Source organism: Taudactylus pleione, unplaced genomic scaffold (assembly GCF_031769625.1).
Source record: "Taudactylus pleione unplaced genomic scaffold, aTauple2 ptg001024l, whole genome shotgun sequence".
NCBI lineage: Eukaryota > Metazoa > Chordata > Amphibia > Anura > Myobatrachidae > Taudactylus > Taudactylus pleione.
In genome coordinates, this window is record NW_028285425.1 from 1,790,911 (window position 1) to 1,805,116 (window position 14,206).

Here is a 14,206-nt window from a genome sequence, read left to right on the forward strand (position 1 = left end):
AGGCTGGGAGTGGAGCATCTATGGGGACACTCAGGGAATGGATGCTGGGAGAGGAGCATCTATGGGGACACTCAGGGAATGGAGGCTGGGAGAGGAGCACCTATGGGGGACACTCAGGGAATGGAGGCTGGGAGAGGAGCACCTATGGGGGACACTCAGGGAATGGAGGCTGGGAGAGGAGCACCTATGGGGGACACTCAGGGAATGGAGGCTGGGAGAGGAGCACCTATGGGGACACTCAGGGAATGGAGGCTGGGAGAGGAGCATCTATGGGGGACACTTAGAGAATGGAGGCTGGGAGAGGAGCATCTATGGGGGCACCTGGGGATAAAGGCTGGGAGGGGAGCATCTATGGGGACACTCAGGGAATGGAGGCTGGGAGAGGAGCATTTATGGAGACACTCAGGGAATAGAGGCTGGGAGAGAAGCATCTATGGCAGTGGTGGCTAACCTTGACACTCCAGATGTTGTGGAACTACATATCCCAGCATGCCTTGCCACAGTTTTAGCATGCCCTAATAGCAAAATGGTAGCAGTGCATGCTGGGATATGTAGTTCCACAACATCTGGAGTGTCAAGGTTAGCCACCAAGGATCTATGGGGACACTCAGGGAATTGAGGCTGGGAGAAGAGCATCTACGGGGGACACTCAGGAAATGGAGGCTGGGAGAGGAACATCTATGGGGACACTCAGGGAATGGAGGCTGGCAGGAGGGCATCTATGGGGGGGACACTCAGGGAATGGAGGCTGGGAGAGGAGCATCTATGGGGACACTCAGGGAATGGAGGCTGGGAGAGGAGCATCTATGGGGACACTCAGGGAATGGAGGCTGGAAGAGGAGCATCTTTGGGGACACTCAGGGAATGGAGGCTGGTAGGAGAGCATCTATGGAGACACTCGCGATGGAGGCTGGGAGGAGACTATGTTGACACTCAGGGAATGGAGGCTAGAAGGAGACTATGTTGACACTCAGGGAACGAGGCTGGGTTAAGAGTCTTCTATTAGCTCCTCCATTGTTAGTCTCTGCATCAACAGAGATGGTGTTGGCACCCCTTCTTCCTTGAGCTTTATGGTTTAAGTTATAGTGGATGCTGATCATGATTTTAGGAAAGAGGACATAACATTGCATCCACAAGTTATAGGGTATTGCCATGTAAAATGTATATATTACTGTGTAACAATAATTGTCTCGCTGCATTGTGAATGATATGTGCTGCTCTGAGCCCTTCGTGGCTGACGGATGTCCTTTGCACCTGCAGCACGGTGGCTATGTGTTAGTTGTGTTCGGTGTGGAGTACTGTATACTATTATATATAAATATTAGCAGGCCCTGGGAACCGCAGCGATCAGACAGGGAGATAGATGATCTGTGGCTGATGTCCCTTGTGTTGGCAGCTATTGTATTGTGGGCGAGCTGGTGGTCTATCATAGGCTATTACTGGACCTCGGTGATGAGGTTGGCCCCTAGTATAGTCTGTCTTTGTGTTTATAACAGGGACTCGTTCTCTCCTCAGGGTTAACTGCTCATTTTACTTTAAGATCGGGGCGTGTCGTCATGGAGACCGATGCTCACGACTGCATAACAAGCCCACTTTCAGCCAGGTATGTTTACCCCCCCCCCCCCCTTCCCCAATTGTGGCCCTCACACATGTCACTGTTTCCTTATACAATCAGACTTGGCTCTCCCCTCCTCCCATGGGATGCCCTTCCACGTATCTATCTACATAAACTATGGAAGGGTGACGCGCTGCTTACTGGCAAGTCCTATATTCCGCTATCGGACGGTGAGAAGATTGAGATACAGAATTTTATGGTTCTGGTTTCTGTCTGCACTTTATTTTTCTCCTTCATCCACTAGGGGTCACTGGAGTATATACAATGGGGCATAGACTGGTGATGAGTGTATACTCCAGTGTCCCCTATGGATTCGGGGAGAGGGATTGATCGGTAAGTACCAACATTTTCTCATTCATCCACTAGGGGTCACTGGAGTATACACTCATCACTCGTCTATACCCCATTGTGTATACTCCAGAATCCCCTATTGATTTTAAGAAAGGGATTAGTAAATTCCAAAATACTATTTTCTTCTTCAGGGTCCATAGGCTCCACAGGGAGACCCTGAGGTGTAGTGATGGATCTGGAATCTGGGCACCACGCAGTTAAAAGCTTTCAGCTCCCAGGATGTACTGTCCACTCTCCCTATACCCCGCTCCCGAGTTCCGTTGGTGTCCGGCCGGAGTTGGCTCACCATTACGCAGGGGGCTGCTTAGGCAGCCCTAAAGCTTTTTATTTTTACTTCATTAGAGCGCGCAGCAGCAGACTGTCCGTGGGACGTTTGCACTGCCGCTCCGTCACCCCTCCGGTGCTGCGACGCCAGTACAGAGCTGGAGATCTCGGCGGGCATCCCGGGGATCAGTGCTCTCCAAGGCTCCGTAGGAGGACCCAGACTGCAGCCGGATGCTAAGGGGACAGGTAAGGCGGGTCCCCGCTCGCGATGACAGACCGGAGGTGCTGAGGGTGGACGCAGGCTCTAGCCACCACGTTCCACTAGACCACCAGGGACAATTGGTGCGGGATCCAGCATTCCGGGGGTTAATAATCAGCAAGGGGAAGCAGCTTCACCATTAAAGCGGCTCCTCAGCTCAGGGCTCCTTTCCTCTGAGGTCTGGCTTCTCTGAGCTGTTCTCCTCTGGCCACGCCCCCTCTGAGGTCTCCGGTGGCCATTTTCTTTCAGTGGCACAGTGAGAAACCCCTAAAGCCAGCGAAGCGTCCTGTGTTGTCATCTCAGTCCACACAGCTCTCAGAGTCTGAGATGTCATCTGATGACTGAGAGGTGGCTGATGCCTCTAACCCCGAATCCCCTCAGCAAGAGGCGGAGACTAATTCAAATATTTATATTCAGGCCTTGCTGCTGTCAGGTCCATATTGGTTATAGAGGATGACGAGCCAGCCCCTCAATCCAAACACCCTCTGTTTAAACGGGTCAAGGTGACTTCGGCAGTATTCTCTATATAAGATCAGCTAGTAGATCACATGGCTGCTGCCTGGCACTCGCCTGGTAAGAGGTATCAACCTCAAAGGCGTTTGGCCTCATGTTACCCATTTCCTGAGGCTCACTGTAAAAAATGGAAATCACCCACTGCTGCGGATTCCCACGTTACACGTTTAAAAGCGCTACATTACCTATGCCTTCCATCTCTTCTTTAAAAGATCCTACAGATAGGAAGGTGGAAACTTGCCTGAAATCCGTATACTCTATTTCAGGACCTGTGGCCCACCCATCCATGGCTATCTCATGGGTAGCTAAAGCTATAGAGAGCTGGGCCGATGCACTTGAGGACTCCTTCCACTCGGAAGCTCCTGAGAATCGGGTGTCATTGGTTCCCCACATTCGGGATGCGGCTGCATATATTGGTGAGGCTGTGCTGGATGCCAGTCTACTGACCTCCAGAGTCTCGGCCGTGTCTGCTCGCTGTTCCATGTGGCTGTGCTCTTGGAGGGCGGATGCTGATTCTAAGAAAGGCCTGGAAGCCTTACCATACAATGGGGAGATTTTGTTTGGTCCAGACCTGGACAAGATTGTTGACACATTGGCAGCATCGAAATCTGCGTTTCTACCTTCAGCATCTGCTCCTTCTCGAACCTCTTCGTTTAGGTCCTTTCATCCGTAAGGAAAACCCAAAGGACAGACCTTTCCTAGACAGTCAGCTGCCAAGCCTAAAAAACAGGCCTGAAGCACAAGACGCCCTACTTCCAAACCAGAGGATAAACCCTCAGCCTGACGGGGCGGGCTTCCTTCTGGGGGATTCCAGAGTGGGAGTCCGACTTCTTCAGTTCGCCCGTGCTGGTGTCAAATCATCAAGGATGCTTGGGTAAGAGAAGTGGTCTCTTGCAGGTACGCCCTCTCATTCCTTCGAAGACCTCCCCAAAAGTTCTTTTGCACAGGCTCTCCTTCAGACAAGAACAAGGCCTTATAGATCCAGAAAGCCATACAGTCCTTGCCTCAAGCAGGGGTAATTATGCCAGACCCACTATCCCAGCGAGGGACTGGTTATTATTCTATTCTCTCTCTGGTGCAGAAGATGATTGGGTCTCATCGGCCTATCCTCAACCTCAAATCCCTGAACAAATTCCTCAGGGTGTCCAGGTTCAGGATGGAAACCCTACGTTCCATCATACTAGCTATGGAACCTGGGGATTTTATGGTATCGCTGGATATTCAGGACGCATAGCTACATGTTCCTATAACGCCCTCTCAACAGCTTTATCTCTGGTTTGCTATACTACAGCAACACTTCCAGTTTCGGGTGCTACCCTTTGGCCTGTCCACAGCTCCAAGGGTGTTTACCAATGTTGTGGCTATCATGGCGGCCCATCTATGGAGTCAGAGTATCCGGCTGCTACCATACCTGGACAACCTCCTCCTGTTAGCGGGTTCTCCAGAAGTGCTTCGCCACCACCTGCAACTGACAAGTGCCTTTCTACAGGTGCATGGGTGGTTAATCAATGGTAAAAAGTCCTCCCTGATCCCCTCACAGAGGATGGTTCATCTGGTAGCTGTGCTGGATTCTCAACAGCAGGGAATCTTGCTGACTTCAGAAAAGATCTCCACATTACAACTACGAGTACGCAGATGCCTCCAAAGTTGCCGGGTGTCATGCCACTCAGCGATGCAAGTTCTGGGATCTATGGTGTCCACCTTCGACATGGTGGAATACACTCCGTTACATTCCAGGCCTCTGCAGGGGCTGATCCTTTCCAGGTGGAACGGATTACCCTAGCGGATCAAAGCTCAGACAATGGTGCTCTCTCCAGAGGTGCGTCTGTCTCTCTCTTGGTGGCTACTGACATATCATCTAACTAAAGGTCGCCCCTTTTGGATCCCGAACTGGGTACTCCTAACAACGGACGCCAGTCTCTGGGGCTGGGGCGCAGTGACCGGTCCGCATTCCTTTCAGGGCCGTTGGACAGCAGTCGAAGCAGCCCTTCCAGTCAACATATTGGAACTTCGGGCTGTGTACAGGGCCCTCAAGCTGGCCAAGCACATACTTCACAGAAAACCTGTGCAGGTTCAGTCTGACAACGCCACCACGGTGGCTTACATCAACCATCAAGGAGGCACTCAAAGTCAGGCAGCAATAGTGTCATGCATTCTGACATGGGCAGTTTGTCACCTCCCGACCATTTCAGCAGTATTCATTCCGGGAGTTCTCAATTGGGAAGCGGACTTCCTCAGCTGTTACGACGTCAATCCAGGGGAATGGTCTGTTCACAAAGAGTTGTTTCAACTCCTAGTGGACAAATGAGGCCTCCCAGAGGTGGACCTCATGGCCTCCCGACGCAATCACAAATTACCAGTGTACGGGTCCAGAATAAGAGATGCCGAGGCAACCTTGGTAGACGCTCTGTCAGTGAAGTGGACCTTCCAGTTTGCGTACCTGTTTCCTCCAGTCTCACTGCTTCCTCGAGTTATTCGGAAGTTCAAACAAGACAGAGGCACTGTCCTGCTGGTGGCTCCAGCCTGGCCCAGGCATCATTGGTAATCAGATCTTCTGAGTCTCTCCATCAACACTCCGTTCCTGTTGCCTCAACGTCCAGACCTGTTGTCTCGGGGTCCTTGTCTTTACCTGGACCTGCGTCGTCTGTCTTTGACGGCGTGGCTCTTGAGACACCCCTCCTTAGGTCCAAAGGATTCTCTCTCTCTGTCATCAACACGATGCTTAGAGCGCGTAAGCCTGCTTCTGTTGGATCTACCACAGAGTGTGGCATACATATTTTCAATGGTGTAGTCCCAGAAATTACGACCCTCAAGTGTTTCGGATTTCCAGAGTCCTGGCCTTTCTTCAAGCTGGATTGGACCTTGGCCTCCGGTGTGGCCTAGTTGAAAGTGCATGTCTTTTGCTCTGTCAGTAAGACTTGCTCCGCTACCGGATATCCACACCTTCCTCTTCTGGATTCAACCTCCCTTTGTACCCCCTAGTGGCTCCTTTGGGATTTGGTAGTAGTTCTTCGAGCCCTTCAGGGTCCTCCATTTGCGCCACTAGATTCGGTAGAACAGCCAAGACTCTTTTTTTTTTTCTGGCAATTGCATCTGCCAGAAGAGGTGTCAGTTGGGGGCGCTCTCCTGTCGCTCCCCTTTTCTGATATTTCAACAGGGCTGTGCTTCGCACTCGCCCTGGGTTTCTTCCTAAAGTTGTTTCTAGTTTCCACATTAATGAGGAAATTATAGTCCCGACCTTTCAACCACCAGACCTCTCGGCAGGTGAGGCCTCTTTGGATGTGGACCGCGCCCTCAGGATTTATGTGGACCGCGCCATCAGGATTTATGTGGACCGTACCAGTTCCCTCCAAAAATGACTCCTTATTTGTGCTCTATGACTTCCACAAGAAGAGATGGCCAGCCAATAAACAAACATTGGCTAGATGGCTTCGTATGGCTATCTCATAGGCTTACACGCAGGCAGGCCTTCCTGTTCCGGCTTCTGTTAATGTTCATTCCACTTGGTCTGTGGGTCCCTCATGGGCAGCTCGCTGTGGCGCTTCGGGTGTTCATCTTTGTAAGGCTTCCACGTGGTCTTCTGTTTAGACCTATCTAAGGTTCTATGCATTTTGATACCTTCGCCTCTCAGGATGCTTCCTTTGGGCGCCGGATTCTCCTCTCAGCGCAGGAGCGTCCCCACCCTTAAAAGGACTGCTTTGTGACATCCCCAAGGTCTCCCTGTGGAGCCTTAGGACCCTGAAGAAGAAAATGAGCCTATGGTAAGAACTTACCTTTGTTAACTCTTTCTTCGAAGTCCATAGGGTCCACAGGGCCCTGATGCACCTGGCTTTATATGGGCTCTGTTGCTTGTCACTGGTTTTCCGTCTCCTCCTCTGTGAGAGTGTGATTCTTGATTGTACCAGTCTTCCTTTTCTTTTATCCTCCTCCGGCCTTTGGCTTATTACCAACTGAGGTGCCTCTGGCTTGGGGGCGCGGTATAGGGAGAGTGGACCAGTGCATCCTGGGAGCTGAACGCTTTTAACTGCGTGGTGCAATGGATTCCAGATCCATCACCTACACCCCAAGGTCTCCCTGTGGACCTTATGGACTTCGAAGAAAGAGCGTTATCAAAGGTAAGTTCTTACCATAACGCTCATTTTTGCCTTCATCCACTACGGGACACGGGAGTATACACTCATCGCCTGTCCATACTCCATTGTGTATATAGCAGGGTCCCCTATGGATTCAGAGAAAGGGATTGATCGGTAAGTACCAAAATCCTACAGTATTTTCGCCTTCATCCACTAGGGGACACAGGAGTATACACTCATCACCCGTCTATACCACATTGTGTATACTCCAGTGTCCCCTATGGATTCGGAGAAAGGGATCAGTAAGAACCAAAGCCCTATTTATTAATTTTTTTTTTTTTTTTAAAGGTGCCCAATTATCATTTGTATAAGAAGGAGTTCATACATGGAGACGCTTTGTAATGAGCATACTGTGATTAGTGCCACAGCTTCGATAATGGGCCACATAATTATATCTTATATTTCAGACGATTGCGCTTCTCAATATTTACCGGAATCCGCAGAACTCGTCACAGTCAGCAGATGGCCTGCGCTGTAAGTATCCTATAGGTGTATACAGCTCCTGCCTGTGTCCTGTGATACGTACGGGCCATGAGTGCCTGGCACGCTCCTGTGTCTAAGCCTAATGCTTGTGACTTGTTCCCCAGGTGCTGTGAGCGATGTTGAGATGCAGGAACATTATGATGAATTCTTTGAGGTAAGAGCATTGTGGCTATGTGGGGTTATCGCATTCCTTATCCGATATATAACAGGGCTCCATGAGAAGCGTCAGAGCAGTGGGGCAGTATGTGTAGTCTGTCCCCTGGCAGATTCCCAATCTACAGCACTGCATATGCTTCTCTTCTTCTGTGTAATACACATGTGCATCCTAACATGTCACTGCTGTCCTAGGTAGGGATGCTGGGTACATATGTATGATAGGAGGATGCTGGGTACATATGTATGATAGGAGGATGCTGGGTACATGTGTATGATGGGAGGATGATGGGTACATGTGTATGAGGATGCTGGGTACATGTGTATGATAGGAGGATGCTGGGTACATGTGTATGATAGGAGGATGCTGGGTACATGTGTATGAGGATGCTGGGTACATGTGTATGAGGATGCTGGGTACATGTGTATGATAGGAGGATGCTGGGTACATGTGTATGATAGGAGGATGCTGGGTACATGTGTATGATGGGAGGGTGCTGGGTACATGTGTATGATGGGAGGGTGCTGGGTACATGTGTATGAGGATGCTGGGTACATGTGTATGAGGATGCTGGGTACATGTGTATGATAGGAGGATGCTGGGTACATGTGTATGATAGGAGGATGCTGGGTACATGTGTATGATGGGAGGATGCTGGGTACATGTGTATGATGGGAGGATGCTGGGTACATGTGTATGATGGGAGGATGCTGGGTACATGTGTATGATGGGAGGATGCTGGGTACATGTGTATGGTGGGAGGGTGCTGGGTACATGTGTATGGTGGGAGGGTGCTGGGTACATGTGTATGATGGGAGGGTGCTGGGTACATGTGTATGATGGGAGGGTGCTGGGTACATGTGTATGATGGGAGGGTGCTGGGTACATGTGTATGATGGGAGGGTGCTGGGTACATGTGTATGATGGGAGGGTGCTGGGTACATGTGTATGATGGGAGGGTGCTGGGTACATGTGTATGATGGGAGGGTGCTGGGTACATATGAGATAAAACAAGAGATATGGTAAGAACTTACCTTTGTTATCTGTTTCTTCGAAGTCCATAGGGTCCACAGGGTTGACCTTGGGGATATAGCTGGATTAGGATCCATGGGCACCACACAGTTAAGCTTTTAGCTCCCAGGATGCACTTGGGTCCTCCTCTATACCCCGCCCCCGAGCCACAGGCACCTCAGTTGGTAAGCAGCCCAGGCCGGAGGAGGAGACGAAACAGAGAGAAGGAAGACTGGAACACACATGAAACCATACTCACAGAAATGGGAGACGGAAAACCGGTGACTAGCCACACAGCCCATTTGAAGCCAGGTGCGTCGGGGCGGGCGCCCTGTGGACCCTATGGACTTCGTAGAAACAGAGATAACAAAGGTAAGTTCTTACCATATCTCTTGTATTCTGCTTCAGGGTCCATAGGGGGTCCACAGGGTTGACCTTGGGGATGTCCCAAAGCAGTTCAACTAAGGGCGGGGACGCTCCTGTGCTGAAAGGAGCACCCGGCGCCCAAAGGATGCATCCTGAGAGGCGAAGGTGTCGAACGCATAGAACCTCAAAAACGTTTGAATTGAAGACCAAGTGGCCGCCTTACCCAGCTGAACAGCAGAAGCGCCACGTCCAGCAGCCCAAGAGGGACTCACAGAACGAGTGGAATGAGCCTTAACAGAGGCTGGCACAGGTAAACCCTCCTGTGCATAAGCCTCACAAATAACGGAACGAAGCCAATGGGCTAACGTTTGTTTGTTGGCAGGCCAACCCCCCTTGTGAAAACCAAAGAGGATAAACAAGGAATCAGACTTCCTAACCGAAGCCGTCCGGTCCACATAGATTCTAAGCGCCCGGACCACATCTAAGGAAGTCTCACCAGCTGAAAGATCAGGTGACTGAAAAGCTGGCACAACAAGTTCCTGATTAATGTGGAACTTCGAGACCACTTTGGGCAAAAACTCAGGACGAGTGCGGAGCACCGCTCTGTCCTGGTGAAAAATCAGGAAAGGAGGGCGACAGGAAAGCGCCCCCAATTCAGACACCCTCCTGGCAGAAGCAATTGCCAGGAGAAAAACAGTCTTAAATGTCAGCCACTTGAGCTCCACCGCCTCAAGAGGCTCAAACGGAGGACCCTGCAGGACCCGTAGCACCACCGCCAAGTCCCAAGGAGCCACAGGAGGCACAAAGGGAGGCTGGATCCTGAGAACACCTTGGAAAAAGGTGTGAACATCTGGCAGTATTGCAATCCGCCGTTGAAACCACACGGACAAGGCGGACACATGAACCTTCAGAGATGCAAGGCGTAAGCCAAGGTCCAATCCTGATTGAAGAAATTCCAAGATCCTAGAAACTCGGAACACCTGAGGATCATAATGTCTGGACGCACACCACTGAAAGTAAGTGTGCCACACCCTGTGATAAATCCGTGCTGAAGCAGGCTTGCGTGCCCTGAGCATGGTACCAATAACCGAACTGGAGAAGCCCCGAGACCTCAAGACGGCTGTCTCAAGAGCCACGCCGTCAAAGACAGCCGACCCAGATCCGGGTAAAGGCAGGGCCCTTGAGACAACCGGTCCCGACGCTGAGGAAGAAGGTACGGCACGTCGATGGAGAGGCTCCTGAGATCGGAGTACCAAGGCCGTCTGGGCCACGCCGGAGCCACCAGCACGAGCGTGCTGCCGTCCTGCTCGGATTTCCGCAGAACCCGAGGAAGTAGGGATATCGGAGGAAACGGATACGCCAGGTGAAACGTCCATTTCACCGACAGCGCGTCCACCAGACTTGCGCCTGCGTCTTTGTCCTTGACCCATAAACGGGCAACTTGTGATTGTGACGGGAGGCCATCAAGTCCAACTCCTTCAGTCCCCACCTGTCCACGAGTAGTTGAAACACCTCTGGGTGAAGCGACCATTCCCCGGGATGCAAGTCGTGACGGCTGAGGAAGTCCGCTTCCCAATTGAGGACTCCGGGGATGAAGACCGCCGAGATCGCTGGAATGTGACACTACGCCCAAGTCAGGATGCGAGACACCTCCGACATCGCTGCCCGACTGCGAGTTCCTCCTTGGTGGCTGATATACGCCACCGCGGTGGTGTTGTCGGACTGCACCTGAACCGCCCTTCCGTGAAGAGCGGGACCGGAGGACTGCAGGGCCCTGTATACTGCCCGCAGTTCCAGGATGTTGATGGGGAGAAGTGCTTCCTCCGCAGACCAACGACCCTGGAGAGACAATGAGCCGGTCACTGCCCCCCAACCCCGGAGACTGGCATCCGTCGTGAGCAGGACCCAGTCCGGGATCCAAAAGGGGCGCCCCTCGACCAGATGAGCTGTCTCAAGCCACCAAGCCAAAGATTGCCGAACCTCCGGAGACAACACCAGCACCTGAGAGCGGATCCGGTGAGGTAACCCGTTCCATTCCGATAGAATCAGCCCCTGCAGGGGCCGGGAATGGAACTGGGCAAATTCCACCATGTCGAATGTCGACACCATGGACCCCAGAACTCTCATAGCTGAATGGACCGACAGGTGGCAACTGCTCAGGCAACTGTGTATCCGCAGCTGCAGGGAGGAGACCTTCTCCGGAGTCAGGAAAATCCGTTGCTGACGCGAATCCAGCAGGGCTCCCAAATGAACCATCCGCTACGATGGAATCAGGGAGGACTTTTTCCAATTTATCAACCACCCGTGTGCTTGCAGGCAAGCGATCGTCAGGTGGAGATGTTGAAGCAGTACCTCCGGGGAGCTCGCCAGCAACAGGAGGTCGTCCAGATACGGCAGCAGCCGTACATTCTGGTTCCGAAGATGTGCGGCCATGACCGCCATAATCGGTGCAGTGGAGAGACCAAAGGGTAGCGCTCGGAACTGATAGTGGTGTTGAAGGATAGCGAACCTCAGATACCGCTGGTGCGAAGGTGCTATCGGAACATAGAGGTAGGCGTCCTGGATATCCAGGGACACCATGTAATCCCCCGGTTCCATCGCCAGAATGATGGAACGTAACGTTTCCATCCTGAACTTGGGAACTTTGAGGAATTTGTTCAGAGACTTCAAGTTGAGGATAGGGCGATGAGAACCATTGGGTTTCTGCACCAGAAACAGAGACGAATAATACCCCGTCCCTCGTAATTGAGGAACGGGAACAATGACCCCTGCTTGCAGCAAGGACTCTATAGCCTCCTGAATCTGTAACGCCTTGGTCTTGTCCTGAGAAGGACTCGTGCCGAAAAACTGGTGGGGTGGTCTGTGCCGAAAAGACAGGGCGTACCCCTGGGAGACCACTTCTCGAACCCAGGCATCCGTGGTGGTATTGTGCCAGCACTGGGCAAATAGAAGAAGTCGGCCTCCCACTCTGAGGTCCCCCAGAGGGAGGCCCGTCCCATCAGGCCGCAGGTTTATCTTCCTGCTTGGAAGAAGGGCGCCGAGCACTCCAGGCTTGCTTCTTGGGTTTAGAGGCCGTCTTACTCGCAGACTGTCTCGGGAAGCACTGACCTTTCGCCTTAGCCTGAACCCAAAAGGAACGAAAAGCCGAACTCCGAAACTTAGCAGGCAGTGTCGCCGAAGGGAGGAAAGCCAACTTGGATTTAGCCAGGGTATCCACTATTTTGTCCAAGTCCGGACCAAATAGTAATTCCCCATTGAAAGGTAAGGCCTCCAGGCCTTTCTTTGAATCAGAGTCCGCTCTCCAGGACCGCAACCATAAGGATCGGCGTGCAGACACCGCTGCAGCCGATACCCGCGAAGTCAGCAGACTAGCATCTAAAGAAGCTTCCCCAATGTAAGAAGCAGCGTCCCTCATCTGTCCCAACAACGCCCTCTGGACATCCGGAGCGTCGTCCGGGAAGGTATCTTCCAATGCATTGGCCCACCCCTCAATGGCCTTGGCCACCCAGGAGATGGCCATGGACGGTCGGGCCACCGCCCCGGAGAGGGAGTAAATAGACTTTAAGCAAGTCTCAACTTTCCTGTCCGTGGGATCCTTCAGCGAGGATATAGCTGGTAATGGTAAGGTAGCGCCCCGAGTTAAACGGGTGACATGGGAATCCACCGCCGGTGGAGTTTCCCATTTTTTACAATGCGCCTCAGGGAAGGGATAATTAGAAGCCAACCGCTTCTGAGGAAGGAATCTCTTACTGGGTGCCTGCCAAGCTACCGCCATATGATCCGTCAACTGATCCGACAGGGGAAACACCGCAGAAGCCACCTTAGTTTTTTTTAAACTAGGAAACTTTGACTTAGGAACCGGTGCCTCATCCTCTATAAGAAGAATGGCTCGCACCACCCTAACTAGTGCTCGCACATTAATGGACGACTTGGTATCCATTTCCTGGACCGAGGCGTCCGAGTCAGTGTCATCAGGGACCTCCCCATCATCTGAGGAACCCTCTGTGTCCGATACCTGAGCAGCCCGTGTCATGAGTAGGCGTTTTGAAATCCTAGAAGGCATGTCAGTCTGCAACATTGACTGAAAAGCCGAGGATGCGGCCGCCAAATTTTGCACGGAGTTGGAGAGCACATCCACCCAGGGTGGAGGAGTCGCCATAGGGGCCTGAAAAGGTACCGCAGGCTGCTGCGGCACAGGGGAACCCTGTATTTCTACTTCAGGGTCCATAGGGGGTCCACAGGGTTGACCTTGGGGGTTATAGCTGGAACAGGATCCATGGGCACCACACAGTTAAGCTTTTAGCTCCCAGGATGCACTTGGGTCCTCCTCTATACCCCGCCCCCGAGCCACAGGCACCTCAGTGTAAGCTGGTGCCCGGCCGGAGTCGTTCACCGCGCAGGGGGGCTGCAGGAGCAGCCCCCAGAAGCTTTTTATTTTAAGTTAGATTTTATTTATTTTAATCTTTTTACTACAGACGGCAGCGAAGGGCTGTCTGTACAGACGCCCACGCTGCCGCTCTGATCCCCGACTGGCGCCGCGACGCCAGTACTGATCTGGGGATCGCGGCGGGAGGGCAGAGTCCGTACTAGCCGGACTCTGTCTACCTCCCAGGACTACTGCCGGAGTCGCCGGGGATTCAGGTAAGCCGCGCGTCGCTGGCTAGCGGCGGCGCGCGGAATGCCTTAAATGCAGTCCTTTAGCCTCCGGTCCTGGGGACAGACCGGAGGCTGCTGGCAGTGGCGGCGGGCCCCTCCCATAACCCGTGGGACCACTAGACCACCAGGGATAAAGGGGCAAGCGGGAAGCCAGCATCCCTGGGGTTATGGCCAGCCAGGGGAGGAAGCCTTCCCTGTCAGCGGCTCCTCCCCTCAGCTCAGCGCGCCTTTCAGCACGCAGTCTGGCGTCGCTGAGCTGCAGTTACACGGCCACTCCTCCTCTGAGGTCTCCAGCGGCCATTTTCCCAGTGGCAGCGCAGATCTCAGGGAACCCGCGAACCGGTCCCCCTGTGTACCTCTCCCCTGATTAAGGACAGCGTACACAGCACTATAGCCCTCCC

The 14,206-nt window shown here is 52.6% G+C and overlaps 1 protein-coding gene across 2 annotated transcripts in view; it reads left to right on the top strand.

Annotated features, from left to right (window-relative positions):
• The window catches only part of U2AF1 (U2 small nuclear RNA auxiliary factor 1), a 40,625-nt gene that overhangs the window by 6,563 nt on the left and 19,856 nt on the right, over positions 1-14,206 (top strand). The window contains exons 2-4 of one of the 2 annotated variants that reach the window (XM_088461185.1): positions 1,516-1,603; positions 7,543-7,609; positions 7,723-7,772. In XM_088461185.1, the coding sequence (XP_088317311.1) occupies positions 1,516-1,603; positions 7,543-7,609; positions 7,723-7,772 (205 nt within the window). The remainder of the gene's footprint in view (positions 1-1,515; positions 1,604-7,542; positions 7,610-7,722; positions 7,773-14,206) is intronic. The other variant, XM_088461186.1, reaches the window with a different exon arrangement.